The 27,965-nt window shown below is 44.5% G+C and overlaps 2 protein-coding genes across 5 annotated transcripts in view; one reads left to right on the top strand and one right to left on the bottom strand.

Moving 5' to 3' along the window:
- Nucleotides 1–27,965, bottom strand: part of STIM1 (stromal interaction molecule 1) — a 192,224-nt gene that overhangs the window by 147,130 nt on the left and 17,129 nt on the right. The gene's annotated exons all lie outside the window — the stretch shown is intronic.
- Nucleotides 5,338–6,863, top strand: LOC113914359 (calponin-1). The gene has a single exon (XM_035722678.1). The coding sequence runs from the start codon at nt 5,414–5,416 to the stop codon at nt 6,305–6,307; it is 894 nt and encodes a 297-aa protein (XP_035578571.1). The 5' UTR covers nt 5,338–5,413; the 3' UTR covers nt 6,308–6,863.

Genomic DNA, 27,965 nt, shown 5'->3' with positions numbered 1-27,965 from the left:
CACATCGGTCTCAAGGCCTGCCTCTCCGTCTCCCACTCCCCCTGCTTGTGTTCCCTCTCTCTCTGTGTGTCTCTCTGTCGAATAAATAAATAAAATCTTAAAAAAAAAAAAAATATATATATATATAGGAGGGGCACCTGGCTGGCTCAGCCCATAGAGCATGGGACTCTTGATCTCAGGGTCATGAATTCAAGCTTAAAAAAGGCGGGGGGGGGGGGGGGCACTTGGCTGGCTCAGTCATTAAGCATCTGCCTTCAGCTCAGGTCATGGGATCAAGCCCCACATCGGGCTCCCTGCTCCGCGGGAAGCCTGTTTCTCCCTCTCCCACTCTCCCTGCTTGCGTTCCCTCTCTCGCTGTCTCTCTCTGTCAAATAAATAAATAAAATTTTTTTTAAAAAAATGTAGGAAACCCTACATACCTTTCCTTATCATATCAAAGGATCCTCGCTTTTCCAAACTTGATCTCAAAGGTCTCTCAAGAGTAATACCTATTGTCTTTTCATATGAGAGAGAGATTCTGAAGAACACTTACTTTATTTTTTAATTTACTTTTTAAGAACTTATTTTAGGGGCGCCTGGGTGGCTCAGTCATTAAGCATCTGCCTTCGGCTCCGGTCCTGATCCCAGGGTCCTGGGATCAAGCCCCGCATCGGGCTCCCTGCTCTGTGGGGAGCCTGCTTCTCCATCTACCAGCCCCCCTGCTGTGTTGTCTCTCTCTGTCAAATAAATGAATAAAATCTTTAAAAAAATTTTTTTAAATAAAAGAATGCAGTGTACAAATGTACTATTATTCCACAGTTCCCCAAATGGACAGGACCCTAAATCGGAACTGGACTTGGACTACTAAAATCACATTACTTTCTCCAGCACAATAAGCTTGGGAGAAAGTTAACCTGGATTCAGATCTGTCTGCTAACTTTAAAGCCTGTGTCTTTCTATCATTACACTATATTCCTTGACAGTTGTTTATTCTAAAAAATCTTTACAGAGCTACAGATGCAATGCTAGGTACAAGGATATAAGGAAGTGTAAAATTTAGTAATCTCTGCACTCATTGAACTCATAATTTGGTGATGTTCATTGCTATGATAGAGGGAATGGGAACATAGGGATAGACAGAGGGAAAGGAGGTAATGGGAGCTTGAGGGGAGCCCTAATCTTTGGTGGTAGGAGAAGTTGCCAGGGAAGGCTTCCCAGAGAAGTAGGTACGTCAGCGCTAGTCTAGTGATAAAGAACATGGGGGGAGGGGAGGGGAAACATGGACTCTTGACGGAATAGACCAGTTTCTAAAGGAGGCCAGCTTCTGGCCTATCCAATGAAGTAGGAGAGGAAAAGGGGTCTTAACCAGATAATAGCACCTCCGGGGACTAACCGGAGATGCTTTAGGAAGCACATGCCAGGTTAGGTCGCCACCAGATACAAACAGCTGCCCTCCTGGAAACAATTAAGTGGCAATTTTTACTCTGACAGAATCTTAGGCCCCAATGGAATATTTTGAAATCGCTTAAATAAACTCCCAGTTTATTGATAATAAGAGGTCCTAAGAGAACCTGGCTTCATTTGTCTCAACTCGAGCTGAATATGGGAGAAACACAGGTTAGACAATAATAATTATAATGGTTGAAATTAATGAGAGCTTATTATGTGTCAGGCAATCTGCTAAACGTTCAACATGAATTAGCCCTTAATCTTCACCACAGCCCTTTGAGGTAGATAAAATGATTATCTCCATGTTATAGATAAGGAAGTAGGCTCAGAGAGGTGAAGTAACTTGCCCAAAGTATTACTAGCAAGAGATGGGACCTAGGCAGACTGACCCCAGGGCCTATGTCCTTCATCACTAGACTAGCTGAGGTACCTACTTCTCTGGGAAGCCTCCTCTAACAAATCCTCTACCATGAAAGACTGGGGACCCCTGAACCCCCACTACCTCCTATCCCTCTCTCTACTTCTTGTCCCCATTCCCTCTAATGTAGCAGTGAATTATCACCAAAAGTATGAGTTCCACGAGGGCAGAGATTACTGAATCTTACACTTTCTTGTAACCCTTCTACCAAGCATCACATCTGCAGCTCAGTAAGTATTTTTCAGAATAAACAACTGTCAAGGAATATAGTATAATGACAGAAAGACACAGGCTCTAAAGTCAAACAGACTTAGATCTGAATCCAGGCACTGCCACTTCTTAGCTATAATATTGACTAAGTTACTTAACCACTCTGGGGCTCAGAGTGGTAAAATTTTTAACCATATGACATTGTGAGAAAACTAAGCTAAGCACCTTAAACAGTGCCTGGCACATAAAAGTTACCCAATTTTATTTGCCATCCTCCTCTTTTCCCCTTGTCTTTCACATATTGGTAGAAAGAACTCTAGTCTGAGAATCCAGAGTATAAGTAGCTATAATCTTAATCAAGTACTTCTTTCTGGGCTTCAATTTCCTCATCTATAACTCACAGACTATTGGTTCAGAACAAATGAAATAAAACGCGCTTGAGTGGTTAAAAAAACACTGCGCAGATGGAAGGATTTTTGTCATTCCACCGACCTAGCTTTTAAAATCAGCCTTGAACCGCACTACACAGAAGTGTCTTGAAGCTCACAAAGAAGAGCGATCTCTCAGAGACCCAAAAGCTATAAAATGAGGGAGTATTTGCACTGTCACTAGGAGGAGCCAGTCCCACTGAAGAGCTGAGGTAAGACACTGCCAAATGGCTTTGCTCCAGCAGTCCCTGGCTAATTAAGGCCTTGCTCCCCTGCCTGTCTGCCTGTGACCTCTGCAAAGGCTAGAGAACACCAAGTGCTCCACAGCAGCTCTTCCCTTGGCCAGACTGGCATAAGGTATTGCGGCCAAGGATCAGCCACAGCTACTGCTAAGAGGCTCCTGCCCTTGGCCCTCCTGAGAACAGAGCCCAAAACAAGGAGCCCTCAGGCTGTCCTGAGGTTATCAGTTCAGGATTCCTAAGAATCAGCCTTACACACAGCTACCAAGACTCTGGGCCTAACGTGTCAGATGGGACAGAACTTAAGTCCTAAGCAGGCAGGCCCTTTGGACAGACTAGAAAGTACCCTTACGCTATAGAGTAAGGAGTAAGGATAAGGGATTGGTCCTCCCATTCTTAGCTAGAAGTATCTAGTCTTAGATGCCTTCAAGGTGACTTTGCAGGCTCTTCTTGAAGCTGCATAGGCCCCAGGGACCTAACCACTTCCTTTGTTCATTAAAGCAGAACTTTCATTCCACCCCTAAGGCTCCCTCCCCCAAGCCCAGCTCTAGAGTGAGACGGTCCATTCTTTTTGCTCTTTAAAAGTTAAAAACACATGGGCCCTTTTGGTTGTAAAGGTTTAACTGCTGCATTGGGAAAGCATGTAGGCCAAAAGCAGCACACATGAGGAAGTAAAGAAGGTTTAAAAAGTACTACAAGTTAGTTACAGTCACTGTCCCCACTTAAGAGTTCCCGGTTTCTGCGTTATTCGTGCTCTTAGAGAACGGCTACAATCCAGTAGTCTCCAAAGTTTATTTTTGAACAGTGTAACCCTCTCTTTCGAATGCAGTTCAAATTAAATCTAACTGGGAGTCTCAACAGCTAATTGGATCTCTAATGAAATAATGGATCTAGGTAGTAAACATCAGTGGCTCCTAAAATCATCGGGCAAAAAGCTGACGGGAAATATTTTAACAAATAGATCAAACTGACAATATCTGAACCCAACCAACAATCTAAACATTATAAAAAGAGAGAAAACCAGATATAGCTGGACATCCTTTCAAAAAGAAAGAAAAGCAGGGCACCTGGGTGGCTCAGTCAGTTAAGTGTCTGTCTTCGGCTCTGGCCACGATCTCAGGGTCCTGGGATCAAGCCCAGTGTCCTTCCTGCTCAGCTGGGAGTCCGCTTTACCCTCTACCCCTCCCCTCCCTTCTTTCTCTCTCTCTCTCTCTTTTTCTCTCTCTCAAATAAATAAATAAAATCTTTTTTAAAAAATGATTAAACCTGAATCTGATCAAGCCTCAAGATCCAACTACCAATTTATAATACAATAAAGAGAATGTAGGAACACGTTAAATGCCACCATAGAGAGATAATCAGCAAAATCCAGAAACTGGAAAACTCTTCTGGACAAATGACCCAGTTTCTTCAATACAGAATTGCAAGGAAAAGAAAAAAAGGAAGGGTGGGGGAAGCTGTGGATTAGAAGAAACTCAAGATTTAGATCAACCAGAAAAAAGAAATAAAAGACATCCAAATTGGAAAAGAAGTAAAACTGTCACTATTTGCCAATGACATAATAGTATATATAGAAAGCCCTAAAGACTCCACCAGAAAACTATGAGAACTAACAAATAATTCAGTAAAGTTTCAGGATACAAAATTAATATACAGAAATTTGTTGTATTTCTATATGCTATTAATGAACTATTAGGGAAAACATTAAGAAAATAATCCCATTTATAATTGCATCAAAAAGAATAAAATACCTAGGAATAAATTTTTTTTTTTAATTTATTTGACAGAGAGAGACACAGTGAGAGAGGGAACACAAGCTGGGGGAGTGGGAGAGGGAGAAGCAGGCTTCCCGCTGAGCAGGGAGCCCGATGTGGGACTCGATCCCAGGACCCCGGGATCATGACCTGAGCCACAGGCAGACGCTTAAAGACTGAGCCACCCAGGCGCCCCCCTAGGAATAAATTTATAAATAAATTTACCAAGGAAGTAAAACATCTATACGGTAAGAGACTGATGAAAGAAATTAAAACTGTAAGACACTGATAAACAAAATGGAAAACTGTAAGACACCAATGAAAGAAACTAAAAAAGACACAATTAAATGGAAAGATATACAATGCTCAGGGCACCTGAGGGGCTCAGTCAGTTAAGCGTCTGCCTTGGGCTCAGGTCATGATCCCAGGGTCCTGAGATTGAGCCCCACGTCAGGCTCCCTGCTCAATGGGTACCTGCTTCTCCCTCTCCCTCTGTCTCCCAGCTCATGCTCTCATTCTCACTCTCTCTATCTCAAATAAATAAATAAAATCTTTAAAAAAAAAAAGATACAAAATGCTCATGGACTGGCAGAATTAATATTGTTAAAATGTCCACACTACCCAAAGCAATCTACAGATTCAATGCAACCCCTATCAGAATACCAATGGCATTTTTCACAGAACTAGAACAAATATTCCTAAAATTTGTATGGAACCATAAAAGATCCCAAATAGCCAAATAATCTTAAGAAAGAAGAACAAAGCTGGAGGTATCATGTTCCCTGATTTCAAACTATACTACAAAAAAATAGTAATCAAAACAATATTGTACTGGCACAAAAAGAGACACACAGAGACGGAGCCTTAGCAGCTGCCTCGGTCCAGTCCTCAGAGGGTCCTCAGAGCTACTGCTACCGCGGCCCACCACCAGCCGGCATGTCCTCTGCTCACTTCAACCGGGGCCCCGCCTATGGCTTGTCGGCTGAGGTCAAGAACAAGCTGGCCCAGAAGTATGACCACCAGCGGGAGCAGGAGCTTCGAGAGTGGATCGAGGGGGTGACAGGGCGCCGCATTGGGAACAACTTCATGGATGGCCTCAAAGATGGCATCATTCTTTGCGAGTTCATCAATAAGCTCCAGCCAGGCTCCGTGAAGAAGGTCAACGAGTCGACCCAAAATTGGCACCAGCTGGAAAACATCGGCAACTTCATCAAGGCCATCACTAAGTATGGGGTGAAGCCCCACGACATTTTTGAGGCCAACGACCTGTTTGAGAACACCAACCACACCCAGGTGCAGTCCACCCTCCTGGCCCTGGCCAGCATGGCCAAGACGAAAGGGAATAAGGTGAACGTAGGGGTGAAGTACGCAGAGAAGCAGGAACGGAAATTTGAGCCAGAGAAGCTAAGAGAAGGGCGGAACATCATCGGGCTGCAGATGGGCACCAACAAGTTTGCCAGCCAGCAGGGCATGACGGCCTATGGCACCCGGCGTCACCTCTACGACCCCAAGCTGGGCACGGACCAGCCCCTGGACCAGGCCACCATCAGCCTGCAGATGGGCACCAACAAGGGAGCCAGCCAGGCCGGCATGACTGCACCCGGGACCAAGCGACAGATCTTCGAGCCAGGGCTGGGCATGGAGCACTGTGACACACTCAACGTCAGCCTGCAGATGGGCAGCAACAAGGGGGCCTCACAGCGGGGCATGACAGTGTATGGGCTGCCACGCCAGGTCTATGACCCCAAGTACTGCCTGACGCCCGAGTACCCGGAGCTGGGCGAGCCCACCCACAACCACCACGCGCACAACTACTACAACTCTGCCTAGGGCCCTGGGCCCCCCCCCCCCGCCTTCCCCCCCCCAGGGAGGCTAGCTGCTGCTCTCGGCACGGCCGAGCTGGCCCCGCCGACCCCCTCCCCCTGCATGGCGTCCTCCAGCCCCCTGGCATCTGCCTACAGGGTTAGCGTTGCGGTGGGGGGGCAGACTGGGGGGCGTGTGTGTCGGGGGGAAGGGGGCCCTTCTCCCTGGAGCGCCGCAGGATCCAACATCGAGCCGGGTGTGCCCAACAGCACCCAAAGGACGCACTGAGCAAAGCTACCCCAGCTGTCCCCCCACTCCCTCACAGGTGGGTCCCCGCAGGACAAGAAGTCCCCCCAGGCAAAGCCCCCAGAGCCCAGGCTCGGCCCGCCCCCACCCCATCCCCGCAGTGGGAGCAAACTGCATGCCCAGAGGCGCAGCGGACACACGCGGTTTGGTTTGCAGCGACTGGCATAAAATGTGGATGTGACAGCGGCGTTTGTAATGCAAGCACTTTCTTTTTCTATTTCACTGGAGCACAATAAACAGCTGTAAAATCAAAAAAAAAAAAAAAAAAAAAAAAAAAGAGACACACAGATCAGCTGAATAGAATAGACAGTCCAGGGGCACCCAGGTAGCTCAGTCAGTTAAACGTCTGCCTTCGGCTCAGGTCATGATCCCAGGATCCTGGGATGGAGCCCTGCATCTGGCTCTCTGCTCAGCAAGGAACCTGCTTCTCCCTCTCCCTCTGCCTGCCACTCTGCCTACTTGTGATCCCCCTCTCTCTCTGTCAAATAAATAAATAAAATCTTAAAAAAAAAAAAAAGAATAGACAGTCCAGAATTAAACCTACATTTATACTGTCATTTAATCTTCAACAAAGGAGGCAAGGACATACAACAGGGAAAAGAGTCTCTTCAATAAGTGGTGTTGGGAAAACTGCACAAATATGTGGAAAAGAATGAAACTGGACCACTTTCTTACACCATACACAAAAATAATTTCAAAATGGATTAAAAACTTGGATTGAGTCCCGCATCGGGCTCCCTGCTCCACGGGAAGCCTGCTTCTCCCTCTCCCACTCCCTCTGCTTGTGTTCCCTCTCTCGCTGTGTCTCTCTCTGTCAAATAAATAAATAAAATCTTAAAAAAAAAAAAAAAAAGACCAGAACCCATAAAAACTCCTAGAAGAATACACAGGCATAAGCTCTTGGACACTGGTCTAAGCAATTTTTTTTTTATCTGTCTCCTCAGGCAAGGGCAACAAAACGAAAAATAAAGAAATGGAGCCACATTAAACTAAAAAAAAAAAAAAAAAAGATTTAGATCAACCAATGTATAGAGCTTCGTTGGACACTGATATGAATAAATCAACTTAAACACTGACTAGTTGATATTAAAGGATTATTGTTGTATTTTTAAGCGTGATAATGATATCTTGGTTATGTTTTCAAATACAGTTCTTTTAGAAATACATAATAATGTTTGTGAATGAAATAATATGCCTAGAATTTGCTTCAAAATAATCCAAACAGGTGGGACAGTAAAGATGAAATAGGATTAATAAGACTGGCCTTGAGTGCACAATTGCAGATGGGGAGTAATGGGCACATCGGGGTTCATTATACTGCCCTCTCTAGTTTGTTTGTTTTTTTAATTTATTTATTTGACAGAGAGAGAAAGAATGAGAGCAGGGGGAGGGGCAGAGGAAGAGGAAGAGAATCTCAAGCGGACTCCCCACCGAGCAGGTGGGCGAAGCCGGGCTCCATCCCACAACCCTGAGATCATGACCTGAATTGAAACCTGAACTGAAATCAAGAGTGGGGCGCTCAACCAACTAAGCCACCCAGGAGCCCCTGCCCTCTCTAGTTTTAAATATGTTTAAATTTTTCTATAATACAAAAAGTTGGCTTTTTTTGTTTTCTGTTAAGAGAGAATGTGCATGAGCACGAGTGGGGGGGTGGGGGGTTAGAGGAAGAGAGAAAGAGAATCTTTTTTTTTTTTAAAGATGTTATTTATTTATTTGACAGAGACAGACAGAGCGAGAATGGGACACAGGAAGGGGGAGTGAAAGAGGGAGAAGCAGTCTTCCCGCAGAGAAGGAGCCCGATGCAGGGCTCGATCCCAGGACCCTGGGATCATGACCTGAGCCGAAGGCAGACGCTTAACGACTGAGCCACCCAGGTGCCCCTAATCTTTTTTTTTTTTAAGATTTTATTTATTTATTTATTTGACAGAGAGAGAGAGGACAAGCAGGGGGAGCAGCAGAGGGAGAGGGAGAAGCAGGCTCCCCGCTGAGCAGGGAGCCCAACACGGGGCTCAACCCCAGGACCCCGGGATCATGACCCGAGCTGAAGGCAGATGCCCAACCAACTGAGCCATCCAGGCGCGCCGGGAAAGAGAGAATCTCAAGCAGGTTCCATGCCCAGCACGGAGCTTGATCTCATCTTATGACCCTGAGATCATGACCCCAGTTGAAATCAAGAGTCAGACGGTTAACTGGATGAGCCACCCAGGTACCCCCAAAAGGTTTTTTTTCAAGTTAAAAAATAAGTTGAGTGTGGAGGGGCTACGGTTGAGACATATGAGTAAAGCCTATAGCTCTTCCCAATGACTCACTTCTCCCACAGTGATCCCTGAGACAGCTTGGGAAGCCCTAGGATAACTAGAAAACAGTCTGAAAACCAACGCTGCATTATATGGAATACAGATACCTGAGTAAGAGAACCTGGCTTCAAATCTTGGCTCTGCGCCTTAATAGCAATGTGACACCTTTAAAAAGTAACCCTCTGAGCTTCTTACCCTTGTGCAAATAGGGCTACCTCCCAGGATAGCAACAAGGATCAAATAAAATAAGAGATTAAAATACTGTGTATTTCTTTTTTTTTTTTTTTTTTTTGAAGATTTTTATTTGACAGAGAGAGACACAGCGAGAGAGGGAACACACGCAGGGGGAGTGGGAGAGGGAGAAGCAGGCTTCCCGCTGAGCAGGGAGCCCGATGTGGGACTCGATCCCAGGACCCTGGGATCATGACCTGAGCCGAAGGCAGACGCTTAACGACTGAGCCACCCAGGCTGTGTATTTCTAAAGTATATATGATTGTTAGGACCACTTAGGGAGATCACTTGCCTTTTATTCCTGACACTAAAGTTACTCAACCCCCATCCCACCCCAACCTTCATGCCAATCCCTTCGAATCTTCAGAAAACACACACAAAATTCTGTGAAGACATGAGAGGCAGCAGGAATTAAAATTCAATGCTGTGGGCAACCTGTGTGTGCCTGGCCAGCTACAGTATGTGTGTGTGTAGAAGGGAAGGGGGAGGGCAGTAATGGGAAAGTGCCCTAGAGATGACTGAAAATTTACCCTCAGCCTAGGCTCCAGGTCTCTAACTACCAACCCTAAATGACAAAAAATAAATAAGGGCCAGGCACTTGTGGATGAAGGCCAACTCTTAGGGGGGAAAATGTTTCATGTTAATGACAGTTAAACTGCCTATGTCTGGCTCAGAAATAATGAAACCTATCCTTTTTATCAACACTTAGATTCTATTTTCCTTCCACAGCCCCTCATGTTTTGAATGATTTTGTCTATAAACAAAGTGCACTTACTGAGAAGTAATTCAACATTTTCAGCTGTGTTTATTATCACTACTTTTTCTTTTCAAAATGCTGATCCAGATTTCAACGAACCATATACAATTATCAAAGCTTCATAACAATATTTTGAAATTACACACCTCACCATCTTGGCTTTGATTATAATGAGCAACAAAGTGAAAGTAAACATGTAGACATTCAAGCACTGGGCCGTGTTACCAGTTGCTTATTTTGGCTGTATACTTGTGTCCAAGGTCATTCACTCACTGGACAGGTTTATGTCCTATGATGCCATCAACTGCCAGTCAAAGCACCAATCAGCTTGAGCGAACAAGTGTTACCACACAGTACTGACACAATTAAAAACCAAAAGCAAAGACGCTTCTATTGTAAGTAAATGTACAATTCCCACCAGGCTTACTGAAAAACTGAAAAGAACTTAAATTCATTCATTCATTCAAAAACAAATATTTACTAAGTGTCCCCGTCCAAGACCCTATGGTAGGCACTAAGGACAAAATGAAGAAGACATAGTCCATAGCCTCGGGGATTACGTAAATACACCGCTTCACCGCTTTCATGGATCCCAAAGTGACCAGAGACCACAGACCACCAAAACTCTGTTGGAAGAGGTGACATTTTGATTCCCTTATGAACACAACTTGTGAAAAGGCAACCTGCTTCAAGATGTACTTCTCAAAAGCACAGCCTTGCTGCAGGTACAAGTTGCTCCACTACTAGAAAAAACAAGAATATGGTTTCTAAAATCAAAGTTTCTGTCAGTATATCAACAGATATTTCCTGAATTTCTATTTTGTCTTTGGGCACTGTGCTAGATAAGGGATATGCAAACTGTGTTCCTCAGGCCAAATCCAGACCAAGACATGTCTTTGCAAATAAAGTTTCATTGGAACACAGTCATGCACGTTCATTTACAGACAGCCTATGGCTGCTTTCCTGCAACAACTTGCCACTTCAACAAAAACCAGAAGGCCCATCAAGCCTAAAACATTTACTCTCTGATCCCTTACAGAAAATGTTTGCCAACTACTACGCCAGACTCTGAAGATGCAGAAATGTATCTGTATGTTGCTCTAGGTGGTAGTTATATGGGTATACACATGTGTAAAAATGCATCAAGCATTTCATTCATTTAATCATATTTATGTCATAACTTAATACTTTATTTTAATGGAATAAAGAGTACTCAGTCCTTGCCCTGTAGCAACTCAAAATCTGGTAGGAGGCCATAAAAGTAAATAATTGCAGTACGGTGGCGATAAGAATCATAATGAAAAGTTATGCTAATTACACTAATGGCACAAAAGCGAAAATAAACCTAGCTGGGTATGCAAGGCCAAGTCTTTATAGAAGATAATTGAGGTATATCTCGAAGAATGAGTATATATATGCCAAGAAGGTGGTGCTAGGGGAAAAAAAGATGGCAGTAAAAGGGAGAGGTCATTCCAGACAGAGAGCACAGCATATACAAAGGTTCAGAAATGCAAAATAATTAAATAAATAAACCAAAACAACAAAATATGGCATGGCTTTGGGAAATGACAAGTAGTTCGCAGAAACACTTATATAAGGGCGCCTGGGTGGCTCAGATGGTTAAGCCACTGCCTTCAGCTCAGGTCATGATCCCGGAGTCCTGGGATGGAGTCCCGCATCGGGCTCCCTGCTCGGCAGGGAGTCTGCTTCTCCCTCTCACCCTACCCCCTCTTGTGCTCTCTCTCTCTCTGTTTCAAATAAATAAAATAAAATCTTAAAAAAAAAAAAAAGAAAAAAGAAATGCTTAGGTAAAGCACTAGCAGAGCAATGTGAAAAGATGAGACGGGAGCAATACAGAGGGGTCAGACCACAGCAAGCCTCATTTGGAAGGTCATCATACATGAATGGACATGTACTTTATGGTCTAAGCAGGGTCACTTCTATTTTTTTTTTAGATTTTATTTATTTATTTATTTATTTGAGAGAGAGAGAGAGAGAGAGAGAGAGAGAATGCAGGGGGGAGGAACAGAGGGAGAAAGCTCTCTCAAGCAGACTTCACCCTGCGCACAGGGCCCTAAGTGGGGCTGGATCTCACAACCCTGGAATCATGACCTGAGCCAAAGTCAAGAGTCGGATGCTCAACCCACTGAGCCTCCCAGGTGTCCCAAAACATGGTCACTTCTGAGAGTAAAAGAGAACCAGAAAAATAATTGTAAACAAGGACTATCCCAGGAAGATATGATCATCCTATTATTTGCCATATTAAAGAACACAGGCTTTAACCTACAAGATAGGACAAGTTAATACAAAATTTTAAAGACAGGAATACCAAGATTTATGCTTTAAAAAGAGTGTGCTTGGGGCGCCTGGGTGGCTCAGTCATTAGGCGTCTGCCTTCGGCTCAGGTCATGGTCCCAGGGTCCTGGGATCGAGCCCCGCATCGGGCTCCCTGCTCGGCTGGGAAGCCTGCTTCTCCCTCTCCCACTCCCCCTGCTTGTGTTCCCTCTCTCACTGTGTCTCTCTCTGTCAAATAAATAAAATCTTAAAAAAAAATAAAAAATAAAATAAAAATAAAAAGAGTGTGCTTCACCTATTTATTTTATTTAACCTATTTATAGACTACTTACTATGTGCCAGGCACTACCCTCAGCACTTTACAAATATTACTTATTAATCCTCATAACTACCTCGTGAGATAGATACTATTATTATCCTCATTATTCAGATAAAAGGCACAGGCTAATTAAGTAACTTGCCCAAAGTGGCACAGATAAGTGGCAGAGCAGTCAGGCTCCAGGGTTTGTGCTGTTCCCATTTCACCTCAGGGCCCACCTGTGACATTTACTCAGAAACTCCTGAGCCTGCAGATGCCGTAGGGTCCCTCTCTGCAGTGACCCACACCACTCTGCACTTCTTCCCACCACTCAACGTACTGTTAAACATTTGTTTAAAAATTAATAAATAAATAAATCTATCTTCTTCACTAGACTGTTAACATTTGTTTAAAAATAAGTAAATAAGGGGCGCCTGGGTGGCTCAGTTGTTGAGCATCTGCCTTCGGCTCAGGTCATGATCCCAGGGTCCTGGGATCGAGCCCCATGTCGGGCTCCCTGCTCAGTGGGAAAGCCTGCTTCTCCCTCCCCCACTCCCTCTGCTTGTGTTCCCTCTCTCGCTGTCAAATAAATAAATAAAATCTGTCAATAAATAAATAAATAAATCTATCTTCTTCACTAGACTATAAACTCTGTAAGGACAGGGTTGAGATTATCTTGTTTACCACTGTATTCCCACAGTCTGATACATTTATTAGCTCTCAATTTAGAAATAGTATTAATAATAGCGAACATGGGGGCACCTGGGTGGCTCAGTCGGTTAAGCATCCGACTTTTGATCTCAGCTCAGGTCTTGATCTCGGGTCATGAGTTCAAGACCTGCATTGGGCTCCACACTGGGCCTACGTGGGGCATGGAGCCTACTTAAACACACACACACTGGGGCACCTGGGTGGCTCAGGCAGTTAAGCGTCTGCCTTCAGCTCAGGTCATGATCCCAGGGTCCTGGTATCGAGCCCCGCGGCGTCGGGCTCCTTGCTCAGCAGGGAGCCTGCTTCTCCCTCTCCCTCTGCCTGCTGCTCTGCCTACTTGTGCTCTCTCTCTCTGTCAAATAAATAAATAAAATCTTTAAAAAAAAAAACCACACACACAATAATAATAATAATAATAACTAATATTTATTGAGCACTCACCCTGGGGCTAGGCACTATTCTAAGAGCTTTAAATATATTAATTGATTTAAGAGAAGTTGAGTAAGCCGTCCAAAGGTCACAAAGCTAGTAAGAAGTGGAGCCAGGATTCTGGATCTAGCTCAATGCCCTCTACTTTATGCTATACTACTTTTTTTATTGAATAAATAAAAATATGACTTAACAAAATTAGTATTCCTGGTATCTAAACAGTGCCTGGCGCTCGGCACACATTCCAAAAATAAATGACTCTTTCAAGTGCTGAGGAAGAGACAACCTGTTACCACATCGCCTTCCTCCCAACAAGGCAGCCTGGCCCACAGAAATATAAGCATATATCCAGATCACTGGGGAGGCAGCATAATGTAATGGTTAAAAACACAGGCCTTGGAATTAGAACATGAAATCTCTAATTAGGTTGGGTCCCACTTACACCAATTACTAGATATGTGACCTTAGGTTCCTCATTTATAAAACGAGAATAACAGTATCTATCTCATTGGCTATTGTGACAATTATATAAGGTAAATAATAATTGTACATAACACAAAAGTTTTTTATCATAACAATAAACATTATGATTTTTATTATTATTAACTGTCCGATGAGTTAGTGGTGGACTTAGCTGTAGCTCCGAGCTTCTGCAACCTCCTGCTAGGTACCTTGGGACCCCCACCCCAAGTCTTATACCAAAGTTGACTATTTTTACAAGTTTAGAACTCAAGTGGGTATTGTACATGACCAGTGTTTCATGGGGCTTCAGACTTCTGGCCCAGTGTCTGACGAAGTAACTATCCTAAGGGTGGGGTCCCGATCCCATTACTTAGGCCATGCCTTCCAGAAGGAAAATCAGGAAACCACTAGCTCTATCTGACCTAGCTCACAATGAAAGACACCACACTAGAAAACATATGTACCTACAATATCCTCTTGAGCTTCAGACTTCAGTCACATCCTTATTGTCAGGCTAGAAACACTGATTTAGTCCAAGAGACTGGCCAGAAGCCAAGAGCTTATGTCATTGCTGCGGGGGTCTAATGGTGGTGACAGAGAAAAGTTTTAGAATTTTGAGGTGCCATAAAATACTCTCTGTATTCTCTGTGACAAACTTAATCCCAAGCCTCCTAGCTGCCCAGCCCTATATTAGGACCAGACGGGTCTGATCAGAGAAATCATAGAGATGGGAGAACAAGGTCAGGCTCCAGAGATCACCACCTGGATTGGTCCCTGCTTTCAGACCGTGATATACCTATCTATCATTAGCCTCATTTTACAGATAAGGCAGCTGAGGTCCAGAGTGGGTAAGTGACCCAAGCCTAAGTGGTGGCAAGAAAAAAACGAGCATCTAGTCTCAAGAAATAACAACGTAAGACTCATAAAACTGTCAAAACACATGGTCAGGTCGTGAGGAAGATTACTCTGAGGAGCTGCAGGGATGGAGGAGAGCTCAGATACAGAGGGTCTCACAGTAACAGGTCCTAGCCACCACACCCCTTACAAAGTAAAGGGGCCCCACCTTGCTTTCATGGCTCCTTTATACCTAGACCCTACATTATCTATTTACCTGTCACCCCTATGAGATGGTACTTCCCTGAGGTTATACACATTTTATTACCCTTATCTATATTATCAGCACCCTGCCTAGGCACACAGCTGCACCCCCCACTGACTTCACAAAGACTCAGGCTAGCCCGACTCACCCGACTCACCCACGAAATACTTAAAACAAGGCACACTCAGTCTATCAGGCACCTGCCATGTCAAGATGTGGCTCCTCAACAAAGAGTTGAGAGGTGAGGCTGATAGAAAGTGACTTCGGCCAAGTAATGAACCTCTTACTTGTTCATATAAGATATTGATAACAACAATCACCTCAGAAGGATGTATGAAAAGTTAAATGTGAAAGCACTTACCACAGTTGTTGGCACATAGTAGGCACCCAATGACTGCCAGTTCCCTTCCCATAACCCTTCTGAGTTCCTGTAAAAACTATTTTGGTTTTGGACGTTTGTGGACCAACGTTTATTAAACTGCAAGTATTTATTTATGTGCAGGGCACTGTGTTGATCTCATCCTAGGCATCTTTGACGCAACCTCAGCATCTAGCACAGGGCCCACCAGAGCTGCCCGGCACACAGTAAGCACTCACTAACTAGGGACCTCCCGAGAAGACTACCAGACACGCAGGCACAGAAGAGATCAAGTCCCCGGCCAGCATCAGCGTATACATTTAGAGAGTCCCTCCCCTAGTAGAGCCTGGCCATCGCAATGACCATAAAAATATAAAAATACAAGAAGGATCCAGATGAGTTCCTCAAAACTGCTCTAGGGGCCATATGGCAATGTTCCAAACTATAGCGCATCTCCATTTAGGACCTGGGTTGCAATATTCACTGACCATCCACCTTCACCTGTCCTTACACTACCCATTGTGAGGAAAGGAAAGTGCTCCTTCCTTTTAGCACTGCTTGTTTGGAAAAGCTGGCCTCCCGGGAAACGGCTCGGTCCATAGCCTGGCAAATAGGATCTGGCAAAAGCTTGAACCCTACAAAAGCATCTTAATCATTCCACCTTGCTGGACTCCAGGGCTGAAAATAGCCCCAGATGAAAAACAAGCTGTGCGGACTACTTATCCAGTTTCATAGCAAAATCAGGCCTTAAGCTAACTGAAGAGGACAAGCCCCTCACTCCTTAACTCAAGCAGGGCTAGAGGTCTCACCTGTTTCTGGCCCCATAGCAACTGGCATAGCTCTGGCACCTCTCAGGCTTCATCTTTCCAAAACAGTAATGGAACAAGTGCAGGACAGGGAAGGGACTTCCACAGTCAGCCGAGCGCGGCTTAAAGGGGCAGCAGGGAGAGCGCTATTCCTGGACACAGACCCTTTATTCCCTCATCAAATCTGAGGGCAAAAATCAAAGTCCCACACCTGACAAAGAAGCATTCTGTACCTCTGCTTCCCCATCTGGGTCCTCTATCAAGGCCCTGTCTCAATGCCTGCTTAAGGGAAACCTTCCCTGGGGCGCCTGGGTGGCTCAGTCGTTAAGTGTCTGCCTTCGGCTCAGGTCATGATCCCAGGGCCCTGGGATCGAGCCCCGCATTGGGCTCCCTGCTCCGCGGGAAGCCCGCTTCTCCCTCTCCCACTCCCTCTGCTCGTGTTCCCTCTCTGGCTGTGTCTCTCTCTGTCAAATGAATAAATAAAATCTTTAAAAAAAAAAAAAGGGAAACCTTCCCTAATCCCAAATCAGAGTCAGTCAGTCTGCAGTCTTGCACACCAAGCCCATGCCTGGTACACACCCTGACCCCTGCCACTAGAGTCAACTCTTTCCAGCTCTGTGTATTCCAAAACATTACGCACTTCTAAGGCAGGGCCCGCGTCTCACAATGTCTGTGTCTCCAGTTAAAGCAGGTGCTCAAAGGCTGGTTTGTTGTAGAGTTAAAGGAAGCAGGTACATTAACAAGACAGCAAGTATGAGGACAAGAATGTATCCTGCCTTGCTCTCCCTGTTGTCTCAAGTGTACGCTGCCCTCCGGCCCGGGGTTCAGGCTGGCTTTCCCAGGCTTCCTCTCATCACCCAGCTCATAGCCATCTCTCCCTCCTCTGCTGTGCATATCATGGCCAAACCATTCCCTGGACCCAGGAAGGTGTGTTTGGGAACTCCTTCAGGACATGATCGATGGAATGGCCACATGAGAGTCCACCAGTTAAGTGTTTACAGAGTAAACAGGAAAAAAAAAAGGCAAAAAAAACTTCCCTTGAGCTTTCAATAGCTCATCTGTTAAGAAAATGAAAAAAATATCTGTCACTGGTGTCTCACCTGGTTTCACCTGGTTGCTCCCACAAGCTTCGATTATCTTTCTCCCTATCCTCCACTGGTTCCCAGGGAGTTCTCCATAAAGAATTCAGGGCAAATGGTTCAGCACCTATATTTGGATCTACAACTGTGTGATACTCAAGATGTCATCAGAACAGAGATGACAGCTCATTCTTCACATCCCACATCCTTCAGACTATAGGGAGTGATTCATCCATACTTATCCCAGCCAAAGGCAGGAAAAGTCCCTTGAACCAAAGCAGGACAATGTTGCTCCACCTACTCACTGGTGGGCCCGTGCCTAAAATCATGTTCAGGCTCACATCTAAACTGGGAAGGGGCCCATAAGTCCTCACCTATGTGGGCTGCAGTCCTGGGGGAAGACTTCCAATCAGAAAGAAAATAAATGATAAATTTCTACAACTGTGTTAAAACCAACAGTTTTTAGCAAATCTAAGTTATTTTTGTTTTTATTGGGATATAATTTGTATACCATACAATTCACCCTTTTAAAGGTACAATTCAGTGGTTTTCAGTATATTCACAAAGTAATGCAGCCATCACCAATGATCTAATTTCAGAACGTTTTCATCACCCTAAAAATAAACCCCATACCCATTAGCAGTCACTCCCTATTACCCCTACTGCCTAGCCCCTGGCAACCTCTAATCTATTTTCTGTCTATACTGATGTGCCTATTCTGGACATTTCAATAAATGGAATCACATAATATGTTGTCTTTTCACTTAGCATAATTTTTCAAGCTTCATCCATGTTGTAGCATCTATCAGTACTTTGTTCCATTTTATGGCTGCATAATATTCCATTATATGGATACTTCACATTTTGTTTATTTATCAGTTGATGGACATTTGGGTTGTCTCCACTTTTTGGCTACTATAAATAATGCTACTGTGAACATTCATGTACAACACCTGTGGCCTTCCAGGTGTTGAAAACATGTGGCTGGCTCCCATACTGTTCACTCATTCTCTTGACTTAGAAAAGGCAGAGCCAAGGATCATGCTACTCACCATTTAAGAAAGCACTTTCACTGTCCACTAACTCACTGAATCTTTACAATACTCCCCATAACCTCAAGGCAGGGATTCCTGCTACCATTTTATATATAAAGAAACCCTAACCTTGAAAATTTAAGTAATTTTGCTAAGTCACAAAAGTACAGGGACAGAAGAACCCAGATCTTCTGATTCTTGGTCCAGACCTCTGTGAGTTGACTTAAAAGGCCATCCAATTAGACGCTTTCCTTAACCATCCTACCTAAAATAGCACCCCATCACTCTCTAAAACTTTGTTTTCCTTTACTTTGTTTTCTAGAACTTATTTTTATGTGAAATTATATTATACATCTTCTTGTTTATTGCCTATCCTCCTACTTAAATATAAGTCAACAGGGACTATGATTCTTTTCTTTTTAAGATTTTATTTATTTATTTGAGAGAGAGAGAATGAGAGACAGAGAGCACGAGAGGGAACAGGATCAGAGAGAGAAGCAGACTCCCCGCTGAGCAGGGAGCCCGATGTGGGACTCGGTCCCAGGACTCCAGGATCATGACCCGAGCCGAAGGCAGTCACTTAACCAACTGAGCCACCCAGGCGCCCAGGGACTATGATTCTTATTAGCTATTGCATATCAAGTGCCTAGCAGAGTTCCTAATACACAGTAAGGTCTTAATATTTATTATATGAGTGAATAAATCTGATGCAGCTCCCAAATGATCCCCTCTACACCCTTTCTGTCAAGTAAGCCTCCAGTCTACACTCCAAATTCCACTCTATGCTCATTTCATTCAGCATTTATTATTAACATCCACTAGCCAGGCCATCTAGATGGTAAGTACAGAAGTAAATCAAAATATAATCCCTGACTCTAGAAATACAACCTAGTGATTTGAGGCAGACAATAAAAAAGTATACCATTACAGAGATGTTCATAGCAAAGAGTACCTAACTAGTGGAATAAGGAGGAGAAAAGGGTTAATAAAGCTTCTCAGAGGGAGTAACATTTGATCTGAGCCTGGAAGAACAACTATAATTTCAGCCACCAGAAGAAGGGAAGGATACTCTAGACAAGAGAAAAAGTCTGATCATAGGCTAAGAGACATAAAAGATCTAAGTATATATACATATTTTTTAAAGATTTTATTTATTTACTTGAGAAAGAGAGAGAGAATGGGAGAGAGAGCACATGAGAAGGGGGAGGGTCAGAGGCAGAAGCAGACTCCCCGCCGAGCAGGGAGCCCGATGCGGGACTCGGTCCCGGGACTCCAGGATCATGACCTGAGCCGAAGGCAGTCGTTCAACCAACTGAGCCACCCAGGCGCCCTGAGTATATATATTTTTTAAAAGATTCATTTATTTATTTTAGAGAGGGAGAGAGGGGCAGAGGGAGAGGAAGAGAGAGAGAATCCCAAGCAGACTCCCCGCTGAGCATGGAGCCCAACGTGGGACTCAGTCTCATAACCCTGAGATCATGACCTGAGCCAAAATCGAGAATCAGACACTTAACTGACTGAGCCACCCAGGTGCCTTAAAGACCTAGGTATATTTAAAGATAAGTTAGTGATTTTTAAGTCTAGGAAGGTTTCCCCCAAAAGTATGTTTAAAAAAAAAAATTGAATGTCTGGTATTCGGAATATATAAAGAACTCTTATAGTTTGTATTAGTCAAGGTTCTCCAGAGAAGCATAACCAATAGGCTAGATATACAGAAAGAGAGAAAAATACAGATATATATAGATTATATATATATCAGAAAAAATTTATTATAGGAATTGACTCACATGGTTATGGAGGCCAAGAAGTCCCACCATCTGCCATCTGCAGAGAATCAGGAAAGCTGATGGTGTGATTCAGAGCAAGTCCAGAGGCCTTGGCCAGCTGGTGGGGTGATGGTGTAAGTCCCAGTCCAAGTTTAAAGCCTGACAACTAGGAGCTCTGATGTACAGAAGTAGAAGATGGATGTCTCAGCTCAAGCAATGAGATAAGTTCACCCTCCTCTCCTTTTTGTTCTAGTCAGGCCCTCAGGAGATTGGATGATGCCCACTGGTATTGGTGAGAGTGGTCTTCTTTACTCAGTCTCTGGATCCACATACTAATCTCTCCTGAAAACATGTTCACAGACACACCCAGAAACAATGTTTTATCAGCTCTCTGGGCATCCCTTAGCCCGGCCCACATGAAATTAACTGTCACACAATTCAACAAGGGCAAAACCCAATTAAAAAATGGACAAAGAACTTGAACAGACATTTCTCCAAAGATGATGTACAAATGGGCAAGAAGCAGAGGAAAAGACAACATCATTAGTCATCAGACAAATGCAAATCAAAACCACAATGAGATACCACTTCACACCCACTTGGATGGCTATAATCAAAAAAACAGAAAATAACAAATGTCAGAATGTAGAGAAATTGGACCCCTTGCATACTGATGGAGGGAGTATAAAATGGTGCAGCTACTCTGGAAAACAGTTTGGCAGTTCTTCAGAAACTTAAACATAGAATTACCATACAACCCAGCAATTTTATTCCTGGTATATACCCCCAAAGAATTGAAAACAGGTACTCAAACAACTACTTGTACATGCATGTTCATAGCAGCACCACTGACAACAACCAAAAGATGGAAACAGCCAAGTGTCCGCCAACAGAGGAGTAATAAACAAATTGTGGTATATACGTACGATGGAATATTAGCTACCCATAAAAAGGAATAGAATACAACTTCATTCCACATGCCACATGCTACAACACAAATAAACCTCCAGAATATTATGCTAAGTGAAAGAAGCCAGCCGCAAAAGGTGACATATATTATGATTCTGTTCAGATGAAATATCCAGAATAGGTAAATCCGTATAGCCAGAATGCAGATTGGCTGCCACCAGGTGAAGGAGAGAGGGGGAAATGAGAGCAACTGCTGAGTGAGTATGGGATTCCTTGGGTGTATAAAAATGGTTTGGAACTAGATAGAGATGTTGCTTACACACCATTGTGAATGTACTAAATGCCACTGAGTCATACATGTGTATAGTTAATTTTATGTTATGTGAATTTCACCTCAATTTAAAAAATAAAAAAAGGTGAATGGCCCATGGTATATCCTAAAAAGAAAAACTCAAAGCCACTGATGTTTTCCCATCCAGCTTCTTCCTGCCTTTCCACAAAGCCTGCCCTCACATCCCAATGCATCCAAACCTGCCATTTTAGCAATGAGTTATATTCCCTTGCTCTTGTTTTCTAGTCATTTCCTGTGTCAGGCCTTCTAAAGTCTCCAGTGAGAAAGCAAACTCCTTTCTGAATAGGGTCTATGTGTCCTTGTTGTTTCCCTGACAGCACAGCCCGGTCACAGGTGGAGAGTAGGGAAAGGTGCCGCATGGCCTCCCCGGAAGCAGCAGTTTGGAGCGGTGCTATCTCTGAGAAGGGAGCTGGAGGCTGGGTGGCCACAGAGACCAAAGATACAACCATCACACAATGGTCTACATCTGAATGATTTTCTTTTGGGGCAGGATGGGGGTTCAAGGAGAATAGAGAAGTATTTAAAAAATAGCTCTGGAGCAATATCTGATTTCAGAAATCACTGAAATCTCTCAATGATAACTGTGTTCTTGGGCGCCCGGGTGGCTTAGTTGGTTAGGCATCTGCCTTCCGCTCAGCTCATGATCCCAGGATCCTGGGATCGAGCCCCACATCGGGCTCCCTGCTTGGCGGAGAACCTGCTTCTCCCTCTGCCCCTCCCCCTTCCCACGGCCCCTTCCCCCTCCCCCTGCTTGTGCTCTCTCTCTCACATGCTTTCTCTCTCTCTCAAATAAATAAAAACTTTAAAAAAACACACACACACACAAAACTGTGTTCTTGATTTTTCAGAAACAACAATTCTAATGCCCAAGTCTTTCAGGAAAACAAAGATTTTACTCCCACAGTTTGACTCTGAAGCCATCCATCAGCTGTGCACGAGCTGTTTTCATTGCCCGAAGTAGGCAGTAGAGACTAGAGACATTGGGCCGCACATTCAAGCTCCGATCCATCAACCAAAAGGCCCCAGTGCAGCATATCATCACTGACGTCTGCAACCCAACCCACAGGGAATAACCTGCAAGGGTCACTGGCATGTCCTCCTCAGGCTCCTCATGCCTTATACTTACAGTAACACGGACAATAAAACCCACCAACAAATACTTGCTTTCTTTAAGGGCCATCATGTGACCCTTAAATACATTCTCACAATAGCCGTAAGGCTCATACAGATTCATGATTTCTCCAGGGTCATGTGGCTAATAAACAACAGCAAAACCAGATTTTAAGGTCTAGTCTGCCTGCTCCCTAAGTTCAGGCCACTGCCACACCACGAAATTGTCCAGCACCACACATCCTGCCCTATTTCCTGGATGTCTATAGGAGAATGCTCTGACCACTCAAAATAAACCAGTGCTTGTCAGGTGAACATTAATCCTGGAAGCTGCAGGGCCAGAACCTCTCTCAGGCAGTAGCAATCCAGAGCACTGACACCTCTGAGACGTACCTGAGATGGCTATCCGGGCTCCCCCATCATTCCCCAGGTCACCAATCAAGCCTCCTGAACACCCAAATGCAGATGTTCTGCCTCAGATGGCCCTCGAAGGCAGGGTTCTAGGAAATGCCAGGGACAAATACTCATGTGGAAGGCATGGCAAACAACACACAAAGCCAGAAATCAGTAGACCTGAGACCTAGTCTGGTTCTGTCCCCAAGTACTTATATGACCTTGAGACGTTTGCCTGCCTTCTTTGTATTTGTTTTCTTTGCTATAGTACAGAAATAATCATCCCCTACCACGTCTCAGAGGTTTGCTATGGGTATGATGAACAGAAAGATTCATCTTGAACAGCAGAGGGCTTTGTAAAGTGCAAAGCACAAAGTAACTGTGGGGTCATTATGATATGACTACCACCAGCTGGCTGGAGAGAAGATTAATGTCCATGAAACAATTAGAAGGTGAAATAGTAGATAATTAGGTACCAAATTATATGATACAGACCTGGAAGATTATAGTATCGAAAGGGGCATCTCTGGGATCAGTCAGAGAAACTGCATAGAAAAAAACGGACAGGACTAGAAGATGGCAGCAGAAATGTGTAGCCCGGGGGAAGGGGGGGAAGCAGCAGGAGGCCAACATGCTGTGTGTTGGGAGGGCAGGGAGGCCACAGTGCGTAGGAAGGGTCAGGCCAGACTGTGGAGGGAAGACCGTCAGGCCAAGGGGCTGGGGCAAGATGCAGGTGGCAACAGGGAGCAACAGGGGAGAGCAGAGCTGGACTTCACAGCAAACACCTGCTGCGCACTAACAATGTGGTAGGCACTATCAGAGGTTAGGGGGATACCAAGATGGAGAAAGACATGAACCCTGTTCTCATGACTGCATTTGAATCCTAGCTCTTCTGTCTGCAGTGACATGAACATCAAGGAACAAGCTTTACAATCACAGAGTTCTGGATTCAAATCCCTGCACTGCTATTGCTACATCAGTGACCTTCATGGAGTAACCAAAACTCTCTAATGCCCACTTTCCTCATTTGCAGTACAGAAATAATAACAATCTTCCATAGGCTGGTGGTGAGTACTAAATTATATAAAGCACATTAAAAAAAGAAACTTGGTAGGTGCTTTCTCAACATACAACAGATGATAACTATTACCATTATCATTCACCAGCTCTGTGACCTTGGGAAAGTTGCTTAACTTCTCTGGGCTTTAATTTCATCATTGGTAAACTTCACAAGGTTGTTGTGAAGATGAAAGGAAATAACTAGTCGAAAGTATCTAGCATGAGGCAACAGCTCAGCAAAGTTCTCTTTTCTTTCCTTATCTCCTTTCCTTAACCCTCCTCCCTTTCCCCTTCCCCGGGGCCCATATTTGAGATCTCCCTTGTGACAATGCTCAGCCCCCCAAGGAGGGCACTGAGGACATAGCTAGGGCACTTGCTGACTCTAGAAGTCAGCAGACCCATTTAACCCCCCAACTAACTTATCCAGGGCCTGACCACTCCCATCAGGGAACGCGTTCTTTGCCCACTTCTTGCCAAGTGGCTTCAATTTGCAAGCAAGAAGCCCTTTCTACCTGACAGTCTGACAATTCCTCCCATGAAACTAAACCAGAAGAGAAAGCCCTGACGTCTAAAATGATGATGAAAGACAGGAGAGTGGTATTTCCAGTGTCTTTCCACAGGAGAAAAGGGAGAGTTACTGGGCACCCTGACCGAGGGGCAGACAGATCCCACAGGCCTTGCAGGCAAGGGCAGGCAAACCTGTGGTGACTTCCAGAGGTTCTGGGAATGTCTGAGAACAAGGCCCTCAGCCTGCTGGAGTCACTCAGGCATGAGGGAAAAATTAGGTTTTCACTAGGAAAGGTCAACTCATAAATACCTGATTAACCTGAGCAAACACATTCTGCTCCAAGTCCAGGGAGAATTTACAACTGATCCAGAACAGAAGTCAAGCTGAGTACACGTTTTCAAAGCTATAACTAACAATTACTGAGGGAGGGCCTGGTGGAGGAAGTGATGGCTGGCTATAAAAGCCTAATCCAAATCAGGTGAGTCCAGACTCTCCAGTGGAAGCTGCTTTTTCTGGAAACAACCTCTGCACAAACCTGCAGTGCAAAAGCTACCTTGCCTTGAAAGGCAAGAGCTGGCTCTCTCACCAAGACCATGGGAGATGCAGAGAAGCAAAGCACAGTAATGATGACACCCTTACAGGGAATTCTTTTTGTGAAGAAATAATACCGATAACTCTAATCTTATACCTAAGGAAGACATGGCCAGATCAAACCTGTGAAGCCACTAGCTAGGCTTCCCCATGCCTGCACAGATGTGCTTTTCCCTCTGCTTCCATCCCACTTTGCAAATCGGGAAGGGAAAAAGAAAGGGGAAATGATCCTTCATAAAACACTTACTAGGACTCCTACAAAAGCTGTTAAACGTTTAAAGGTTTTGTTTTGTTTTTTAAGATTTATTTATGGTGGGGGAGGCAGAGGGAGAATTCAGAGAACCCTCAAGCAGACTCCCTGCTGAGCCCAGAGCCTGCCCTTGCAAAGACAGGGCTTGATCCCAGGACCCTGAGATCACGACCCCAGCGGAAATCAAGAGTCAGAAGCTCAACCAACTGAGCCATACAGGCACCCCAAACTTTTAAATGCTTTTAATCCTCCCAATAATCCTGTATGATAGCTAATCCTAGTTCCATTTTATTTATTTACTAAGATTTTATTTATTTGTCAAAAAGAGAGAGAGAGCACGAGCAGGGGGAGGGGCAGAGGGAGAAGAAGGCTTCCCGCTGAGCAGGGAGCCCGATGTGGGGCTCCATCCCAGGACCCCGGGATCATGACCGGAGCCCAAGGCAGACACTTAACCAATTGAGCCACCCAGGCGCCCCTCCTAGTCCCATTTTATAAATGAGGAAATGGAGCCCCAGAAAGATCAGGCAACTTGCGCAGGAAAGAGGCTGGTAACGGCAGAACCCAAATCTGAGCCTAGCCTGCCTGATTCCAAAACTTTTCTTTCCACAATTTATTGAGAGCCTACTTTATGTCAAGCACTAGCCCTGGGTGAATATACAGCAGTGTGTAAGGCAAAGACCCCTGTTGTTATGGAGCTTTCTCTCCAAACACAGCTGTCTCCACATACAGCACACCACACATCTAATAAGCAGATAACACGCATTTCTTTCTGGGCTCGCAGGCAGGACTCGACAAGTGCGTATGGAAGGACTGAATGCAGTCCTCTCCCTCACCTCACAAGAATTCCTCTCAGAGGCTGCCCAGACAGCAACCATTTACTCATCGAGTCTGCATCCTTCTTCCCACCTATGGCAAGCCGTACCTTAAAGCAAAGCTTCCTTGTCGTACTGATAAAATGGCTCCAGTCATCCAATGAGCATGACGCCAGTATACTTCAGAGTTTACAAAACACTTTCCATATGTGATCTTCTTTAGTCCTCATAAAATTTAATAAGGTAGGTATTGTTCCCATTTAACACGGAAACAGACACCAGAAAGTTTAGTTACTAGTTTCTTGTGTCCTTCTACACAATTGAGTACTGCATCTGAGCTAAAGCACAGTTCTTCCTGGTCCTGCGTGCATTCTCCTCCCCTTCTCCTAAGAACATCTCATAATCTACTCTCATTATTAGACAAACCAAAAGGGTATCATGTCACTATCTAGACCATTCTGTTTGAATAGGCTTTTCAGGTTTCCCATAGCATCAAAACAGAACAAATAAACAAAACCACTGTGTTTTATCCTATTGTGGTATTTACTTTGATTGTTATTAATATTTTGTTATTTTCCCCTTCAAGGTGTTTTAACTATATTTTTTTATTCTAATTTGCCATTTATTCCCAAAAGAACTTTCTTTTTTAAGATTTTATTTATTTGACAGAGAGAGAGACATAGCAAGAGAGGGAACACAAGCAGGGGAAGTGGGAGAGGGAGAAGCAGGCTTCCCGCCGAGCAGGGAGCCCGATGCGGGGCTCGATGTGGGGCTCGATGTGGGGCTTGATGCAGGGCTTGATCCCAGGACCCTGGGATCATGACCTGAGCCGAAGGCAGATGCTTAACAACCAAGCCACCCAAGCGCCCCCCAAAAGAACTTTTGATGTGTAACACTAAGCATATATGCTATATGTACAGAAAAGGGCCTGAAAATACTTTTATCATTTTTTCAAGTCAGTGAGAAAGACAATTCAACTTAATGAAAATCCGTTTACAGACTTGCCTTCTTCAGGGAAGATTTTAGCTTCTGAAGTGGCACACACCGTTAGGTAAAGGTTGCGGAAAGTATAAGCTTCAATTCCAGGTTAATGACTCAGCATGTTCTTTGCAAAAAAAAGCCCAACCCCGCATCTCTATCCCCCACTCCCTCCTCCCCACAGTCAACAGGTATATTCCAGCAACCAAGGCCAGGCTGAGGGCTGTCACCACCATTCTTACTCCAGGTAGCATTGTTCTAACTTTACTAATTACAAGGAAACTTCAAGAAAGAAAGAGACTCTAAAGCCAGATGCCAAAGCAAAAGACCTAGAGGAACAGAGGCCTGCTCCCCAGGAACCCAAAAGGCATCCTATAAAAAAGACCCTATAGGGCGCCTGGGTGGCTCAGTTGGTTAAGCGACTGCCTTCGGCTCAGGTCATGATCCAGGAGTCCCTGGATCGAGTCCCGCATCGGGCTCCCTGCTCGGCAGGGAGTCTGCTTCTCCCTCTGACCCTCCCCCCTCTCATGTGCTCTCTCTCTCTCTCTCATTCTCTCCGTCTCAAATAAAAAAAAAAAAAAAAAAAAGACCCTATTGCCTCTGGTATAACACAGCACACTCAGCAAATCAAGACCCAGGCTTGGCTTGATTCAGAGAGCTAGCCAATACTGCCCAACACCCTTCCCTTTACCAGTGTGTCATGATGCCTGAAATTCTAACACTGTAACTTCATCCGGTTCTTTAACAAACACATCCTGAGTGCCACCCCTTGCAGGAGTGGTAGTAGTCAAATGG

This window comes from Zalophus californianus, chromosome 11 (assembly GCF_009762305.2).
Source record: "Zalophus californianus isolate mZalCal1 chromosome 11, mZalCal1.pri.v2, whole genome shotgun sequence".
NCBI classification, from domain to species: Eukaryota; Metazoa; Chordata; class Mammalia; order Carnivora; family Otariidae; genus Zalophus; species Zalophus californianus.
The sequence above is the reverse complement of the archived record's forward strand: the minus strand, read 5'-3'. Positions and strand labels throughout refer to the sequence as shown.

What these genes read in the sequence shown, in the direction of transcription:
- LOC113914359 (XM_035722678.1), top strand. Translation starts at nt 5,414, where the DNA reads ATGTCCTCTGCTCACTTCAACCGGGGCCCCGCCTATGGCTTGTCGGCT.